The following is a 17,752-nucleotide window of genomic DNA, read 5'->3' on the forward strand; positions in this document are numbered from 1 at the left end:
CCAAGGCCGGGTACCCCGGGGCTGAGCAGGCCCAAGCAGGCTCTGTCCCGCATGGCTGCCTCCCCCTGCCCCTTCCCTGCCCTCCGCTCATGCGTTGCTGTCCCGCCTGAGCCAGGGCTGGCTCGGTGGCTGCTCGCATGCGGCCGGTCAACTCACCTTCGCCTGCGCTTTCCCTGACCTTGGCTGCACAGCTGGGACTCAGCTTGGGCACGTACCACATCCTGCTCATCCTGGCCCTGCCAGGCAGGCGCCGGCTGTTTCTGTCCCTTTTCACAGCCACATCCTGCTGCTTCTCTGTGTGACCATCCCACCGCCCACATGTGCCCCAGCCTGAGCACCCAGCCTGGTCCTAGCCCACCTCCATCACTCCCACTTTCCGCCTTTGATGGGGTTTTTCCCTCCCGCAGCTGGTACCAGGGAGATGTGGCACCGCAGCCACAAGCTGGTTCTGGGTGATGCCAAGAGGCATTTGGCTTCCCGCAGCCAGCTCCTGCCCAGAACCTTCTAGTAGATTAGCAAGACAATTTTCCTTACAATTGCTCATCGTGGCAAGAGCTGCAATTATTAATGACCATTCCAGCTGCCAGAGCAGAGTGGGAGGAGCAGCTCTTCCCCACACCCGCTGCCCCTGAGCCTGTTCCAGCCAGAGGTCCCGGCCCAGCCTCGCTCCCGGCCTTGGGGACAGCAGCTGCATCACATGAGCGAGCACTTGGCTGCTCCATGCCGGAGCACGCCCAGAGCTGGTGCACGTGGCCCACGCGTGCCCCACGCCTTCCCATTCGCTGTGCAGGACTCGGGGCCAGGGCACAGCAGGGAGCAGGGGACACCACAGGGTAAGCGGGGACCCCCTTGCAGGGTCCAACACCTCCCCCTCTCCCCTTGCTGCAGCTTTGCCCCCCAGATTAATTACCACCTCCATTAGCAGTCCTGCCTGCGATGAGGCCAGAGGAGCAACGCAGGTATATGATGGGTCCAGCCCTGGCCGACACAAGCAGAGGAGAAATTCAAGGCAAAGATTTTCCCTGGAAAGCTGGAAGGAGCTGAGTCAGGCCCCGGGGGGAGCAGGGCAAGGACTGAGCACGACCTTCCCAGCCAGCCGCACCTCGCTCTGCAAAACCTCAGGCCTGGAGACAGCTGGCACTTGCAGAGAAGTGTTTATTAAAGGCACTAAAAGCACCGTGGCTACATCAGCAGCAGCCGAACCGGAGAGTGTGGGTTTGGGGGAGGAATTTACAGGCCCGGGATGGCAGTGGCAGAGCGCTCTTTGGGAGGAAGACGTGCCTGAGCCTTGCAGGAGCCCACCAGCCGGCCGGCCACCAACACACACTGCCAGCCCACGGCTGGGGTGGCCTTGGCACACTGCCCTGCTCCCTGGCACAGCTGGGTTGGGGGTGATCCTGCACATCAGCCCCAAGGGAGCAGCAGGCCAGCTGGGGGGGGGGGCGGGGAACAGGACATGAGACACAGACCACCCACCCCGGCATGTGGCCAGGGTAGGAAGCCACCACAACAGTTTGTGGGGCAGCCAGTGGGTTGCTGCAGGGAGGGTCCTGGCCCAGGAGGAGAGCCAGGTCTCCAGCCCCACAAACTAAGCACACAGCAGGGAAAGTGGGGGAGAGCTTGGCAAGGGGCTGGGGGGCTGGTCCTCACCCACTCGGTGATGTGCTAGGAGCATCCCTGCCCTGGCACTGCGCTGCCAGGCAGCTGGGCCCCAGCCAGGCAAGGGAGCAGCCCTGCTGTACCAGATCCTCCCCCACTCCAGCCTCAGCGTGGCCGCAGCCACCACACTGCATGGCTTGGGGGCAGCATCCCCGTGCAGCATCCCCTTCCTGGGGCTCCTAGGGCCAGTCGTGGGGCACAGACCAGCTATAAGGCTGGAGCCAGGCCAGGAGCTGTCAGGAGAGAGGCAGGAGCAAGGGGATGGGGTGAGGGCCCAGCCTGGCTCCCTGGGGGCAGCAGGCGCTGGGGGAGAGGAGCATGCAGGGCCAGGGGCATGCGTGGGCACAGCTGAACTCCTGTCCCTCACACGTGGGAGAAAGCGTGGCTCTTGCAGAGCGGCTTGTCCTTCTTGGAGTAGAACGTCTTCCCTTCCAGGTTGGTCTGGCAGATCTGGGGAGGAGAGCGCCGGACAGTCAGGTCAGGGGTGCTGAGTCAGCCCCCGGGTCTCCCCGCTACAGCCCAGGGCCCAGCACTGGTGTTGCACAGATGCCAGGGAGCAGGAAGCTCAGAGCAGGGTCCCGAGCCACCAGCACAGAGCCAGGTGGGGAACACCTCGCGGCAGCAGGGACCCCCTGTGCTGCTGGTGTACCCCACACAGGGCACAACTGCCAGGGAGAGCCACGGGCCCCAGCAGCAGCCGAGAGGGAGGCACACGGCTCACCGCACAGACGAAGCAAGTGTCATGCCAGCTGAAACCCAGTGCCTCCAGGAACCGGTCCCCAGCATCGATCTTGAAGTCGCAGCCGCGGCACTTGGTGCCAAACATCTTCTCGTAGTCTGCGAGGAGAGGCAGAGCCTAGGTCAGTGTTGACTCACACAGCCCCTCATCCCAGGGGAGCAGGGCTGCAGCTCAGCCAGGATTCCACAGGCACAGCCTGGGGACAGCTCACTGCCAGCCCTGGGGGGACAATGCCCAAGGCACCTGGGTGAGATGCCTGTGCCGTGCAGGGTGGCCCCAGCCACCACCAGGCTGCAGAAAGGAGGTAAACCTCATCTCCCAGGGTGCAGCACTCGCCGTTGATGTTCTCCATCATCGCCATGGCAACCCAGGAGGGATGGCACTACCCAGCAGCCAGGAAGGACTGGGATGGAGGGCTCAGGACTGCAGGAGCAGGGTCCCTATGTTCCCCATGGCCCAGGGGGAGCCCTGCAGGGCAGGGCAGCTCACCCCCCACCCCTGTGAGCAGCTGCTGAGTCCCAATGATGCCTGGTGCCCCAAGGCCATGCAGGGTGACACATGGGATCTCTGGGTCCTACCTCGCTCACAGTAGGGCTGTCCCTCCTCCATGTAGAAGGCACGGTTGCGGATGGGAGTTTTACAGGCGGCACATGTGAAGCACTGCACATGCCAGGTCATCTTCAGTGCGTGCATGACCTCCTGGAGAGGAGCTGCTGTCAGCTGGGGTGGCAGGACCACCCTATGCCACAGGGAAGCCCCATCCAGGGCAGAAAGGGACAAGGGATCCCATGGGGTGGGATCAGGACAGGAAGGGACGGAGCCAGGCGATCACAGGTGAGTGGGGAGCAAAGACAGGAGGTGTGGGGCAGGCTGAGGAACACTCACCCCAGTGATCTTCTTCTTGCACTTGGCGCAGCTGGGTGCATAGCGCGTGTCGTAGCACTTCGGGCAGAAAATGGAGCCTTTCTCCTCAAAGAAGCCCCCCTCGTCCAGCACCTTCCTGCACTGGCAGCAGGTGAACTCCTCGGGATGGTAGTAATGTCCCAGTGCCACCAGGTAGCGTCCCCTGCAGCAGGACAGAGCCACGTCAGCCACGCCAGGGCCCAGAACACTGGTGTGGTGCCCACGGTGGCCAGGGCTCACCTGATGACCTTGTTGCACTTGTAGCAGAGGGGCGTGCGGCCGGGCCCTTCGGGGGCTTGCTGAGCTGCCTGCATGATGGAGCTGCGGTTCTGCATGGGGGTTGGCGTGGCCGGCTGGCTGTGCTTGCTCACCACTGTGCTTGTCTTGTCTGGAGCATAGCGCTCAGCGAAGGAGGGGTCCACAGCCCAGGGTGGGCGGCTGGCAGGGCCAGGGGTCGCAGCAGGAGCCCTGGGGGCTGCATGCACACACACATCTCCAGGACAGTGCTCCCAATCCCTTGGCAGCCCTCTCCCAGCACTAGTGGCTGGGCAAGTAGCATCCCCCAGCACTGCTGCCCCTCCCCACCTGAGCCCAGAGGCAACGTTTTACTCACCCAGTCCGGGGTCAGTCTTCATCGCTGCTCCTGGGGATGGGTCCAGCACGGAGACCTGGCTACAGAACACACAGTTAATCCAGCCTGCCCTGCTCACCCTTGCTGGGCCTGTGCGTGCGGGCTCACCCTCCCCCCTGAGAAGCAGGCGGGAGCTGGCCAAGCCCCTGTGCCCAGCCGGTAGCTGGTTTGGTGATGGGGTACCAAGCAAAGTGCCTTCAGCCCTGCAAAGACACAGCATCTCCGGGGTCTCTGGCAACCATTGCGGTGGTCTGGGGAGCAGTGGGAGGGAGCACAGGTCTGCCGGGGTCTGCTGCAGCAGCTCTGGGCTACTCCAGACTGACCAGGGACCCTGGGGACCACAGATCCTGGCTGCCTGCCCACATGCGATGGCTGTCCCCAGCCTCACTGGGGTGTGGAGGGGCTTGAACCTGACCCAGCGCAGGGAGTCCCAGGGTCCAGCTCTGGCAGAGCTGTGGACAGGCAGGGCCAGGCTGGTCCTGGGAGGGTCAAGGTCTGTGTCCCCCAGCAGGCTGCCAGCACTGTGCCTAGAAGCAGGCAGGGCAAGCCAGAGCCAGAGAAGCATGGCCCACCTGAGAAAGGGGACAGGGACAGAGGGAGAGCTGGCGGCTCTGCATCTCTCCAGGGCAAAGACAAGGAGACAGCTACAAAACCAGGAGCATTTATTTGTGGCAGAGCTGGGACCCAACAGTCCCACGATGCCCAACAGAGGCATTACGGAGAGATACTGGCAAAAAAAGGGGTGCTGTGCACCACCTGTGCCCATCTGCACAGGGCAAGGAACAAGACCCCCCACCTCAGGCCCAGCTCCCTTCCCTGTCCCCACACAGGGAGAAGCTAGTGGCACTCACTCAGCTCTGCCCGGCTGTCACAGAGCCCCACACCAGGCTCACAGGACATCATGCCCCCCCATCCAGGTGCTGCCCAAACATGACCACACTGCCAGCAAGGTTTTGCCAGTGCCACCAGCCACCCCGACCCGCTGTGTCTGTGACACCACGGCATCCCCAGCTCGGTGCCAGCAACACGCAACGGGTCCTGCCCGGGACATGCAGCCCCACGGCTCCTGCTGCCACCCTGGTGCACACACTCCCCTTACCTGGGCTTTTTAACAAACACATCGTCATGACCTTCCACTGAGAGCAGCAGGAGAGAAAGGAGGAGACAGAGTCAGTCTGCAGCAACTAAGGTCCAGGGACAGCAGGAAGGGAAAGCCAGGAAAACCAGCCTCTCCTCCCATTGTCTTCCCGCCCCAGCGCACAGCCCTGCCCGGCCGTGGGGCAGGACATGGCCCCGGCTCTGCAGCTTGACCACGAGCCCACGTACCACCTGTGCCATGCACAGTCCTGGGCAGCTGTCATCAACTCACACTCCCCAGAGGGTCTGCGCGGGGTCAAAACCAATGCCCCTCCTGCCACGTCACCCCACAGCCTCTGCCGGGCACAGGTGGCCCTGGCAAAGCTGGGCACCGCTGGGCAGCCAAGCAGCACTGGGCTCTGTGGGAACTTACAGCTGTCTGTGCCCACCAGCTGGGCCAGTTTATGGAATGAGCGGGACTGGGAGGTCCCGGTGCGGGGCTGCCAGTCCTCAGCATCCTCTATCAGCCGCAACTTCCCGGGGTCGCATGTGGGGGTGCTGGGGGGCTCCAGCGGCTGCGGGGGCTGCCTGCGAGTGACAGAGGGCAGGTGCTCAGCCAGCACCACACATGAACCCTGCTTCAGCACGGGGCAGCACTCCCAAAAGCGCCCTCACACATGCTGACGCCCTCACCAGACCCTGACACTCATTGCTGCTCCTCCATGCCCCAGCCAGACCCACGGGCATCCCTGTGGCATTGAAAAAAAACAGCGGCACAACAGGCAGCGGTTGAGGCATGGCTCAGTGCATCCCCCTGCACACACAGCCAGCCCTGCAGACAGGGCCCTCATGAATATGCCAACACTCACACCTGACCAGCCCTGCAGCTGCTCCACTGCCCCATGGGACTTCCGTGCCCCAGGTCCAGGCACTGCCCAGCACCTCCCAACGCCCCCAGCAAAGTGTTGCCAGTGCCACCAGCTACCCCTACCCAGTGTGGCCAGGACACCATGCTGCAGCTTGGCCTCCTCAGCTCGGTGCCAGCAGGGCCCAGTGGGTCCTGCCTGGGGCACACCCAGCACAGGGACAGCCCAGCGTGGTGACACCCTGCCTGGGGACAGCCTGCCTGGCTGCTGGGTGCCCAGGCAGGACCCTCCCCAGGTGAGGGTCAGAGCAGTGGCTGAGCGCTGGCAGTGCCCGTCGTGCAGCTCTGCCAACAGCTTGGCTCTAGGGAGAAGAGGGAAGAGGAGGAAAGAGAGAAACAGCAACAGGGCAAAGAGCTTCCCCAGAGCCACTGCAAGCAGCGAATGCAAACCAGCCAGGTGGGCTGAGCCCGGGGCGGGCACCCCGCGGCTCCTGCTGCCGCCTGGCACACGCTGCTCTTACCTGGGCTTTTTAACAAGCTCATCCTCACGATCCTCCACTGAGCACAGCAGGAGAGAGGAGGAGACAGAGTCAGTCTGTGGCAACCAAGGCCCAGGGACAGCAGGAAGGGAAAGCCAAGAAAACCGACCTCCCTGCCCACCAACCCCTGCCCCAGCGCACAGCCCTGCCCGGCCGTGGGGCAGAGCACGGCCCCGGCCCAGCGGCATCACCACGAGCCCACGCACAGCCCGGGCAGCTCCCGCTGACTCAGTCGCCCCAGAGGGGTCACACCAGGCCAAAACCAATGCTCTGGTGCCATGAGGCACCACAGCCTTTACCCAGCTGCTGTGGTCCCGGCAAAGCGGGAAACCTCCGGGCAGCCAAGCAGCACTTGGCCCTGCAGGAACTTCCTACCGTCTGTGCCCACCAACTGGGCCAGTTTACGGAAGGAGCGGGACTGCTGGGAGGTCCCAGTGCGGGGCTGCCAGTCCTCAGCATCCTCTATCAGCCGCAACTTCTCAGGGTCGCATGTGGGGGTGCTGGGGGGCTCCAGCGGCTGCGGGGGCTGCCTGCGAGTGACAGAGGGCAGGTGCTCAGCCAGCTCCGCACATGGACCCTGCTTCAGCATGGGGCAGCACTCTCAAAGGTGCCCTCACACATGCTGACCCCCTCACCAGATCTCAGCACTCACCGCTGCTCCCCTGTGCCCCAGCCGGACCCGTGGGCATCCCTGTGACATTGGTAAAAACGGCGGCACAACAGTCAGCGATTGACTCATAGCTCCGTGCATCCCTCCCGTATGCAGCCGTGGCCCCACAGAGGCACGAGCCCCACAGATGCCAGCAACATTCACTCCTGACCAGCCCTGCAGCCGCCCCACAGGACATCATGCCCCAGGTCCAGGTGCAACCCACTGTAAGGACACCCTGTTTGGGGACAGCTGGGGCAGGACCCTTCCAAGGTGACAGTTGTGGCAGTGGCTGAGCAATGGCAGTGCCTGTCGCGGGGTGAGCGCAGGGTGGGCTCTGTGGCTCCGCAAACAGCTTGGCTTTGGGGAGAGAACAGGAGGACAGAGGATGAAGAGAAGAAACAGTGGTAGGGCAAAGAGCTTCCCTGGAGTCACTGCAAGCAGCAAGCATGAGTGCCAGCCAGTGGCACTCACCCAGCGCTGCCCGGCCACCCTGCCGGCCCCACCAGGCTCATGGCCCCTTGCACCCGAGGTCCAGGTGCTGCCCAGTACCTCCCAACACGCCTAAGCCAAGTCTGCCAGTGTCTCCAGCCTCCTCCAGAACGTGTTTGCCCAAGAGGCCGTGGTTCAGCTCAGCCTCCCCGGCTCAGCGCCAGCCATGCCCAGAGTCCTGCCCGGGACACGCAGCCCTGTACGCCACGGCTCCTGCTGCCGCCTGGCACACGCTGCTCTTACCTGGGCTTTTTAACAAGCTCATCCTCACGATCCTCCACTGAGCGCAGCAGGAGAGAGGAGGAGACAGAGTCAGTCTGTGGCAACCAAGGCCCAGGGACAGCAGGAAGGGAAAGCCAAGAAAACCGACCTCCCTGCCCACCAACCCCTGCCCCAGCGCACAGCCCTGCCCGGCCGTGGGGCAGAGCACGGCCCCGGCCCAGCGGCATCACCACGAGCCCACGCACAGCCCGGGCAGCTCCTGCTGACTCAGCCACCATGAAGAGTTGACTTGGGGCTGAAATCAAGACCCTAGTGCCACAATCAAGCCCCCAGTGCCACATCACCCCACAGCCTCTGCCAGGTTCTGGCTACCCAGCAGAGTCCAGCACCACCAGGCAGCACCGAGCCCTGTGGGAACTCACTGCTGTCTGTGCCCGTCAGCTGGGCCAGTTTGCGGAAGGAGCGGGACTGGGAGATCCCGGTGTGGGGCTGCCAGTTCTCAGCATCCTCTATCAGCCGCAACTTCCTGGGATCACATGTGGGGGTGCTGGGGGGCTCCAGCAGCTGTGGGGGCTGCCTGCGAGTGACAGAGGGCAGGCGCTCAGCTGGCACCATGCACGGACTCTGCCCGGCACTGCAGCACAGGGCAGCACTTCCAAAGATGCCCTCACACACACCAACTTCCTCGCCAGACCCTGACACTTGCCACTGCTCCTCCATGCCCCAGCCAGACCCACAGACACCCCAGCGGCATCAGAAAACGGGCGGCACAACAGCCAGTGGTTGGCCCGTGGCTCAGTGCATCCCCCTGTACACAACCCCAGCCCCACGGAAGCCGGCAGCGTTCGCTCCAGCCCAGCCTCCCGGCCACCCCCCGGCCCCATGAAAAAGCTGGTGACACTGACCCAGCTCTGCTCGGCCACTCCACACCAGCATTACAGGACATCGTGCCCCAGGTCCAGGCACTGCCCAGCACCTCCCAACACCCCCAGCAAGGTGTTGCCAGTGCCACCAGTCTCCTGCAGATCCCATTTGCTCAAGAAGCAACGGTGCAGCTTGGCCTCCTCAGCTCGGTGCCAGCAGGGCCCAGGAGGTCCTGCCAGGCATGCCCAGCGTGGGGACACCCTGCCTGGGGACAGCCTGCCTGGCTGCTGGGTGCCCAGGCAGGACCCTCCCGAGGTGAGGGTCAGCGCAGTGGCTGAGCGCTGGCAGTGCCTGTTGCAGGGCAAGTGCAGGGCAGGCTCTGTGGCTCCACCAACAGCTCAGCTTTGGGGAGAGGGAAAGAGGAGGAGGAGCAGAGAAAAGGAACAGCAACAGGGCAAAGAGCTTCCCCAGAGCCACTGCAAGCAGCGAATGCAAACCAGCCAGGTGGGCTGAGCCTGGGGCGGGCACCCCGCGGCTCCTGCTGCCGCCTGGCACACGCTGCTCTTACCTGGGCTTTTTAACAAGCTCATCCTCACGATCCTCCACTGAGCGCAGCAGGAGAGAGGAGGAGACAGAGTCAGTCTGTGGCAACCAAGGCCCAGGGACAGCAGGAAGGGAAAGCCAAGAAAACCGACCTCCCTGCCCACCAACCCCTGCCCCAGCGCACAGCCCTGCCCGGCCGTGGGGCAGAGCACGGCCCCGGCCCAGCGGCATCACCACGAGCCCACGCACAGCCCGGGCAGCTCCCGCTGACTCAGTCGCCCCAGAGGGGTCACACCAGGCCAAAACCAATGCTCTGGTGCCATGAGGCACCACAGCCTTTACCCAGCTGCTGTGGTCCCGGCAAAGCGGGAAACCTCCGGGCAGCCAAGCAGCACTTGGCCCTGCAGGAACTTCCTACCGTCTGTGCCCATCAGCTGGGCCAGTTTACGGAAGGAGCGGGACTGCTGGGAGGTCCCGGTGCGGGGCTGCCAGTCCTCAGCATCCTCTATCAGCCGCAACTTCTCAGGGTCGCATGTGGGGGTGCTGGGGGGCTCCAGCGGCTGCGGGGGCTGCCTGCGAGTGACATTGTTGTCTGTCAAATCTGGCAGATCCCCACACCATCACTTCCCTGGGGCTCCTGCATGCTTCCCCCAGCACAGAACCATAGCACACCAGTACCTGAGATTCCGCATGTTGCCTTACTCCCCACACCCCCTACTCCTCCTCCGTGCAGGACAGGCCCATTAAGGACCGACTGAGGACTGACCGCCATTCTAGCAGTCCCGAGACTGGCCCCAAGGGCCAGGAGGGGAAAGGACAGGGCAAGAATAAGCCAAGGTCAAAAAAATCACCAGCAGAGGAGCTGTATGAGAGCCCAGTGCACACCTGTTGTGCCCATGGCAGTGCTGCCTGCCTGCCTGGCCCTGGGCAGGGTGCCCAGCACAGCCCAGCAGCCCTCGCCCAGCCAAGACATGTCTCAAAGAAGGAAGGGACCACACGTGAGGACACTGCAGGGCCGCAGCAGCTGGCAGGGACAGGCAGCACTCGCCCTTCAGGCTAGGGACAGCTCGCTGCCAGGAGTGACCCACCCACACGGGCAGAGCAGCACATGCTGCCCATCCCTGGGCTGGTCCTGCCCCAGAGAACAGGGCACTAGCAGGGGAGAGGCATGCAGGGAGGACAGAGAGAGCAGGCCAAAGGCTTACTGACTTGTCAAGGCTCAGCACCTGTAGGAGAGAGGGAAAGAGAAAGGGAGGAGAGAAAGAAAGAGAAAGGAAGGTGAAATTAGACCCACAGCACCCAAGAAACTTCCAGAGCTCACCTACAGCCTGCACTAGTCCCCCTGCCCCTGACACTCATGCCTAGCTTGCCCAGGGCCGGGAGCACACTGGGACACTGGGACAGACACCAATGGACCAGACCATGCCTCCCACAGCCCCCCAGACCAGACCTAGCTGCCCAGGGCAGCCAGGGCTGCGCGTCCCCGATTGCCCGGTTTCAGGGCATCATGGCAGCTCTTGGCAGGAGGTGCAGGGACCAGCAGCTGCCGGACACACCGCAGCCAGGTGGGCAGCCTGCAGAGGCACAAGCTCCTTCCCTGCAAGTGGGGCGAAGACAGTGCTCCACAGGGCTCAAAGGCTTCACTCTGCCCAGCCCGTTCCAGCAGCCTGGGGACCAGCAGGACATCCCCAGGCAGCACTGGCTGGTGGCCACAACGCAGTCATTGCCTTCCTGCTACTGCAGATGCCAGCGAGTGTCCTGCTGTGACCACTGTGTCACGCACTGCAGGACTCCCCACGGGCTGACATGTCCCGGAGCGAGGGACCAGCACGTGCGTGGCTGTGTCCCCACACACTGACAGTCCTGTTGTACCACCTCAGCACCAGCTGTGGGGGACCCCAGCATGGCCACCGTCACCCGCTCCCACCCATGGGTGCCTGGCATGCAAGGCGCAGCAGGGCTGGGCAGCAGGCTCCCCCCAGTCCTCGGGGAGCAGGATGGACAGCAACATACCCATTGTGCTGGGGGGTGCAGGTGGGCGCCAGGGGTGCATACGTCACGGGTTTCGTCACCAGCCCAGGCCGTGGGTTCGGAGGCGAGCCGGCCCCGAAGGGCCGAGCTGTTTTGTTGAGGGCGGTGCTGGGAGCGAAGTTATATTTCAGGGGTTCAGAGCAGGGGAGTGAGTCCTGAGCGAGACAAAACACACAGACACAGGCTCACATGTCAAGCAGCATGCAAGGGGCAGCCCCGGGCCAGGCAGCACAGCAGGCAGCTAGGCAGGAAAGCTGGATAGCACGTGCACCTCAGATACTGGGCTCTGCCAGGCTGGCACTTCTCTCCACGGGGCCCAGTGACAGCAGGTCACAAACCCGGCCCAAGGGTCACTGGAAGATTAGCAAGTGCCCCAGACGCTTGCTGCTGCCCAAGGTGGGGTGGTGCATGCACACACTGATCACAACCATTCTGTGGCATGAAGCTGAACGCGTGCAGGTGGCTTCCAGCCAGGAGCCACCAGTCACCAGCCCCAGCCTTGCCTCTCTGCGTCCGGGCGCTCCCCAGCACTAGCAAACACGGGGCCCTGAGGCCGTGCTGCAGCTGCCCGGCCTCCTCCCCTGCACCCCTGCCCGCACCCAGCACCAGCGCGGGCACAGACAGGCAGCGGCCAGGACCCAGGCACCCTCTGGGCAGACCCCGCTCCCTCCAATCTGCCATAGTGCAGGGGGCAGAGCTGCTCCTCCAGTGGGGAGTTTTCCAGCCCTCCAAACACATCCCAGTCTCTCAGAAGCCTGCGGGCCCCAGGAGCGAAGGTCCAATCTGTCCATCTATGCTCAGAGATTCCCCTCCCCTGAGACAAGGCTGAACTGCTGCCGCAGCACCAGGAGCAACACGTACCTTCTGCGGCTTCCCCAGGTGGTTCTGGGCTCTGCAAGAGAGAAGACAGCCAGGAAGGTGCTGGAACCAGCCCAGCCATCACCGGGACGCTGGTACCCCAGGGATGTAGCACCTGCCCGTGAGGAGCCACGGCTGGCTGGCACTGCCCCATGGCTCGCAGGTGAGGGCCAGCAGCCAGGCTAAGCCTCATCCAGCCAAACCTTGGGCCCAGCCCGGGGCTGCCAGGCTCTGAGCAAGAAGTGATGCTGGGAGACGGTGGTACCAAGGGATGGCACTGGGCAGTGGGCCCTGGCTCTGCTCCAGCCACACCAGGACCCCAGGTTTGCAGGACCTGTGAATCCTACCTGCTCAAGGTGAGGCAGAGCCTGTCCCCACAGGCGCGGATCCTGTTCTGGGCCTCAATGTGCGTCATGGAGCTGGTGCTCTCCCCGTCGATGTATAGCACCCAGTCGCCCACTCCCACGCCAGCCTGGGCCGCCTTCCCACCTGGTGTCAGCTGCAGGACAGACAGAGTCAGGGAGAGACAGGCCAGCTGAGCAGCAGCGTTGGGAGCGGAGGAACACCCTCATCCTCAGGAGAACTGGGCTCTACTGTGGCCCAGGCTCCCCTGTGCAAGGCTCAGCCCAGCCTAGGACACCCATACAGGCCTGACCCAGGGGGAGGAAGGGACCCATGGATCACTCCCCCATTTTTCAGTGCATCAGCCCAGAACAGCCTCTTCCCCTCTGCAGCAGCAGGGCACCCAGCACTGCCCAGTCCCTACCCTCTGGCACAGCTCGGGGCTATGCCAGCATCCTGGGGTCCCGTCCCATCCCAGTGACACCAAACAGCGGAGATGGCACCAGCTTAGCCTTAGCAGTAGGCCCAGCTGCCCCTCGGAGCCACCCCTGTGGTCCTGGGGCGGGACAGGAGCGCAGTGAGTCAGGGCCCACCGGCCAGCCCACGTCTTGCTGCAAACCACAGGCATGTCCAGCCCTTTGCCTGGGGTGAGTGGGGCACAGGGGAGGCACCCTCCAGGCGTTGCCCTCAGCCGCCTGTGCTCCCATCCCAGTCCCATTCCCCTCCTGGTGCCGGCAAGGGCAGACATTACCTCATTCCCGCAGAGGAGCAGGAGTCCCCCGGGGCAGGGAGACACCCGCCCCCACCCACGCTGCTCCCCCAGACCTCACCCCGCCGGGGCAGCCGGGAGCATGGCCACAGGTTCCCCTGCCCAGCCACAGTGCCAAAGATGCACCTTGCCCTCAGCACGGCTCTACATCAGCCCTATGCTGGGAAGCAAAGGCTGCCCTCCCCTCCCACCAGGGACGCACAGCCGAAGGCAAGGAGGGCCCCGAGCACCACACACAGCTCCCAGGCACTGACAGACAGACAGACGTGGGCAGGCTGCAGCCATTCCTGCTCCTCCAGCACGGAAGAACTCGAGGCGCTTGGACGTGAACCAAGTATTTCCTCAAGTCCTGCTCAACATGAACATAAAAGGAGCGAGCCAGATTCCCAGCACTGTCAGAGGGCTGAAAAAACCCTGCCGCCGAGCCCCTGCCCCCACCGCCCGTGTGCAGGGTCTGGCTCACCCCAGAGATGTGCTCCCTTTCCCCACACCAGCACCGGCTCTCCATGTGAGGCCAAACCCCACACCCGGGCTGGATGTGACCCGGCTCCATCTGCATCCCGCTGCCATCCCCAGAGTAACACGGGTACCCCCGCACCACCCAGCGCCCACTCCTGCCCGGCATGGGAGGGTGCCCTGGGCAGCCAGTGGTGCTGGCCGGCTCCTGGTCGCGCTGCTGCAGGCCCCAGCTTGCTGCCCTTGAGGGCTGGGGAAGGTGTGGAGCGCCTGCGTGGGTTTGGAAGCAGGAGCGGGAGCTGGGAGAGGTTTTCACACAGATGCCCGGGAAGGGGAGAGCACAGTAGGCTGCGTCACACAGCCGCACCCAGCCCCGCCACGCTCCCCTTCCCCCTCTGCGCCGGCACACCAAGAAACCCCCTCGGCAGGTGCCAGCTCAGCTGGGAGCCATGGCAGTGCCAGCACTCCCACTTTCCACCCAGCTCCGCTAACCAGGGCTTCCTTCCTGCCCTCTCCACCCAGCCAGTCCTTTGTTCCCCATGCCTCTGTCACTGCACCCAGCAAGGTGCTCACCGGGTGCCCCAGACATGGCCTCGGCCAGCATGGAGGGGAGTGGGGCACCTGCACAAGGGCCCAGGCAGCATTTTCCAGTGCCTTCCCACCTGTAGCGCTGAGGGTCTCTCCTCTTCCCCAGCTAGCAGATGCCAGGACATGCCACACACCATCCCACTCCCCAGATGCCAGCCTGGCTCCAGCACAAGCAGCTCAGGACCACGGTCTCGCTGCCTGCCTAGCCAAGGTGTCAGGACCCTGGCAGAGCTCCTTACCACGAGAGCCACATGCACAGAGGCCCAGGGCAGCACCTCTTTTGTTTGACCGCTGAGCTAAAGCGGCCTTGCAGCTCACCCAGTAGTGTCACAGTGATGGATGCAGCCAAGAGCTGAAGCACACTCGGTGCTGCTTTCCCCCTGTGCTCCCCCAGCCCACCGAGCAGGGCCCCGCCGCAGCCCTCAAAGCCAGGGCAGGACACTTCCTTGCAGCCTGCTCCGGCAGCCCCAGGCCTGGCAGGACAGCCTGCCCTGCCAGCAACGCCCTTGCTCAAGGGAAGCAGTGGCCAAGAACAGCAGGATGCTCTGGGCAGCAGAGCCGGCAGAGAGTGAGCGAGGTGGTGTGCTCTGGGCTGGGGATGCCTCCAGGATGCAAAACAGTGCAGGGTCATCCCTTCCCATCAAACAAGGCCAACTGTTACGCCACACAGCCCAGCCTCACCAGAGAGCCCCCAAAAGCTGGCTACATCCCCTGGGATGTCCTCGCTGCTCCTGCCTGCCCTGCCAAAGCAGCGCTGCCCAAGCCCTGAGGGTAGCACTGGCCACCTCATACAGCGGGGCTGTTGCTTTATGAGGCCCCTGCCCTAGGAGGCTCCTCCATCCGACCAGACCCTTTGTTAAGTGCTGGCTCACAGCCAAGAGAAACATTTTTTAGACAACAAACTCGCTGAAGCCGTCTCTGCGTGCTCGGCAGAGATCGACAGGCCCCAGGGCAGCAGTGCTGGCAACACCAGCCCTGCACGGTGCCCTCAGGGTCTGTGCTCTGAGCCGGGGTGCTGCAGACCCACGCTCTCCAGGGCAGGCATGCGGTACCAGGCTCCTGCTGAGGATAAGCCCTGCACGCAGCGCTCGGTGTCACGAGCAAAGTTATCCTTTGAGAAGCAGCCTCAGTGCCAGCTGCCAGAGCGTCAGCAGCATGGACAACACAGTCACATTCCAAGGCTTATAAGGCAATTGCGTGGCGAGAGCCATGGCCAGCACCCACCCAGGGGGACCTGGCCACCGGGGAACAGGGACCCACACACACATAGGGGCCAGACCTGATCTGGGTGAGCATCGCACCAGGAGCAGCTTGCACCAGGTGCCTCAATCGCAACCAGCCAGCAGCACAACTCTCATTTATGCTGGAGAAAAGAGATGATTTTGTGGAGGAAGCCACATCCCAGTGCAGGCAGCAGCACAGACTTCCTCCCCTCCCTGCCCATTTTGGGGGCCAGCTCGGGTGCAGAACTAGCTGCCGTACAGCGGGAGGGAGGGCAAACAGACACAAGCCAGGTCCTGGGATGCTGAGCCCAGTGTCAGGGTGCAGACTGGGAGGCCAGCCCCACAGCTTGGAGATGGAGAGAGCAGACTGCCTCCCCTGTGGTGGGCATGCTCCGGAAGGGGCCTCCCCTACCCCCCCCAGCAGCCAGAATGACTCTGCAGAGTCTGTACAACATTTCACATCCCTGCTGCGGTCCTCTGCCCGGAACACCCCCGTGCTGGAGAACAGCTGCAGCTGATAAGGCACCAAGGAGGCTGTGTGGAGCCAGGCAGGGCAGGACACAGCACTCCTGGGGTCCTGGCTCATCTGCATCCCCCATACAGCTCTGCCTCAGCCACCTGGACACAGCCACCGTGGCCTCGCATCCACAGAGGCAGGAGGAACGATGGATGGATGTCACCAGTATCAGCTTCTCTTACCCTGGAGATCGAGAGTGGCATGCTGAAATCCTTTCCTCCTTGCAGCCTGAAGCCCCAGGGCGCTGGCCCATTCAGCATCACCTTGTAGGATTCCATATCACCCATCTCTGCAAGGGAAGAGGGTGTGATCCTGATGTCAGAGTACATAGGAACAACACAGAGAGAGCAGGTGAGGAGGGGGCCTGGGGCCTGGCAGGATGGGACAGGAGAAGATAGGTCGTGTTTCCAGCAGTAACTGCACCCCAGCCATCCTACACTATGGTTAGAGATGCACCCCAAGTCTATCAGCATCTCCTCCAGCAGCGTCAGAGTAGAGGGGCCCAGGGTAATGTTGACTAGCACCAGAGAGCCGTGCACAGCCCCACTGACACCTGCAGTGGAGCATCCGTGGGCTCCGCTCTCCTCCTCCCAAACCCAAGATGTGCTCTCCCTTACAGCACTCACACTGCTGAAAGTCAAGACCGTTTCAAACCATGGGGAAGCAACAGCAGGTCCGTAAGGATGGGAACCAGAAGCGTTTTTGCTGGGTGAATTAGCAGCAGCAGCACAGGAGCTGCATGATGCCACCCGAGGCACCTGGCAGAGCAGCCAGCCTGGCGCTCCAGCAGCCGGCTGAGCAGATGCTACCTGGGAGCGAGCCCATCTCCGCGCACGGAGCCAGGCACTGGGAATCCCGGCGCTCCGCTGCCTGCCAGGGCTGCGCTGACAGCTGTCAGCCGGCCAAGCCTCCGGGCAGGCGGGCCAGCCCCGGCCTCCCGGCCACCCCGCACCTGGAAGGAGTCGCCAGACCCCCGCGAAGCCCCCCAAGGACCTTCCTCCTGCCGCTGCCAGGCGGAGGGAAAAGGCCAGCTCCGGAGGCCCGGGCTCCCCCCCGCGCCCCGCAGGGATGCGGGCTGCCGGCGGGGAGGCGGCAGGGCCGGGGGCCGGAGTGCCCCCGCGCTCCCGGCCCGGTGCGGGCTATATAAGGCGTGTAAGACGACACCAGCCCGCTCCCCGCTCGGGAGCGCCGGGGAAGGCTGCGTGTCAGGCATTCCCGCCGCCCAAGCCCCGCCGCGGCGCCGGAACCGGGGCGGCCTGGAGCAGGCAGCCCCCCCGCCCCACCGCGGGGCTGGGGTCCCCAGCAGCCCCAGGGCGGGCAGCCCCCCTGCTGCTGAGGAGCCGCCGGGCCCGGCCGCCAGCCCTGCCCCACCGGGGCCCCAGGCCCCGCTGCTCACCCCGCCCCACACGGCCTCGCTTCCCCAGGCTCGGGGACCCCAGGCCCAGCCCTGCTCCACAGAGTCCCCGGCCTCGCCTCATACGGGCCCGACCCCGACCAGCCGCCCCACCCCCGCTTCCAGGCCTCAGCCCTGCACCCCTCATGCACCCACACCTCCAGCAGAGAACGAAGGCCCCAGCCCTGCCACGGCCCGCCTCCCCCCCGACTCACCCGCGGCCGGCCGGGTCCCCGGCGGAGCGGGGCCGAGCGGGCGGCGGCGCCGCAGCGGGGAGCTGAGCCGAGCAGGCGGCCACAAGGCTCGAACTCGGGCACCGCCCCCGTCCCTGTCCCGCCTTATATAGGACCGAGAGGGGGCGGAGCCGGCGGGCAGCTCGGCCAATCAACGCG

The 17,752-nt window shown here is 64.3% G+C and overlaps 1 protein-coding gene across 1 annotated transcript; it reads right to left on the reverse strand.

Moving 5' to 3' along the window:
• Window positions 1-1,135: 1,135 nt before the first annotated feature.
• PDLIM7 (PDZ and LIM domain 7) lies at window positions 1,136-17,020 on the reverse strand. Its single transcript, XM_056349187.1, has 17 exons — window positions 16,150-17,020; window positions 12,420-12,571; window positions 12,076-12,106; window positions 11,197-11,369; window positions 9,602-9,756; window positions 9,209-9,245; window positions 8,199-8,530; window positions 7,798-7,834; window positions 7,066-7,104; window positions 5,443-5,597; window positions 5,032-5,068; window positions 3,915-3,973; window positions 3,542-3,776; window positions 3,284-3,464; window positions 2,977-3,097; window positions 2,381-2,496; window positions 1,136-2,109 (listed from the first exon to the last, which is right to left on the reverse strand). Exons 1-17 carry the CDS (start codon window positions 16,438-16,440, stop codon window positions 2,023-2,025), a joined length of 2,238 nt encoding a protein of 745 aa, XP_056205162.1. The 5' UTR covers window positions 16,441-17,020; the 3' UTR covers window positions 1,136-2,022.
• Between the last annotated feature and the right edge of the window lie 732 nt (window positions 17,021-17,752).

This window comes from Falco biarmicus, chromosome 8 (assembly GCF_023638135.1).
Source record: "Falco biarmicus isolate bFalBia1 chromosome 8, bFalBia1.pri, whole genome shotgun sequence".
In the NCBI taxonomy this organism is placed as follows: Eukaryota; Metazoa; Chordata; class Aves; order Falconiformes; family Falconidae; genus Falco; species Falco biarmicus.

Bases quoted from the DNA above. Each gene is read 5' to 3' on its own strand.
- PDLIM7 (XM_056349187.1), bottom strand. From the start codon at position 16,440: ATGCTGATAGACTTGGGGTGCATCTCTAACCATAGTGTAGGATGGCTG. The intron at 11,370-12,075 runs GTACGTGTTGCT...TGTCTCGCTCAG, and splicing joins ACCTGGGGAAGCCGCAGAAG to GACTCACTCCCCTGCTCTGA. The intron at 9,757-11,196 runs GTATGTTGCTGT...TGTCACTCGCAG, and splicing joins TGCACCCCCCAGCACAATGG to GCAGCCCCCGCAGCCGCTGG.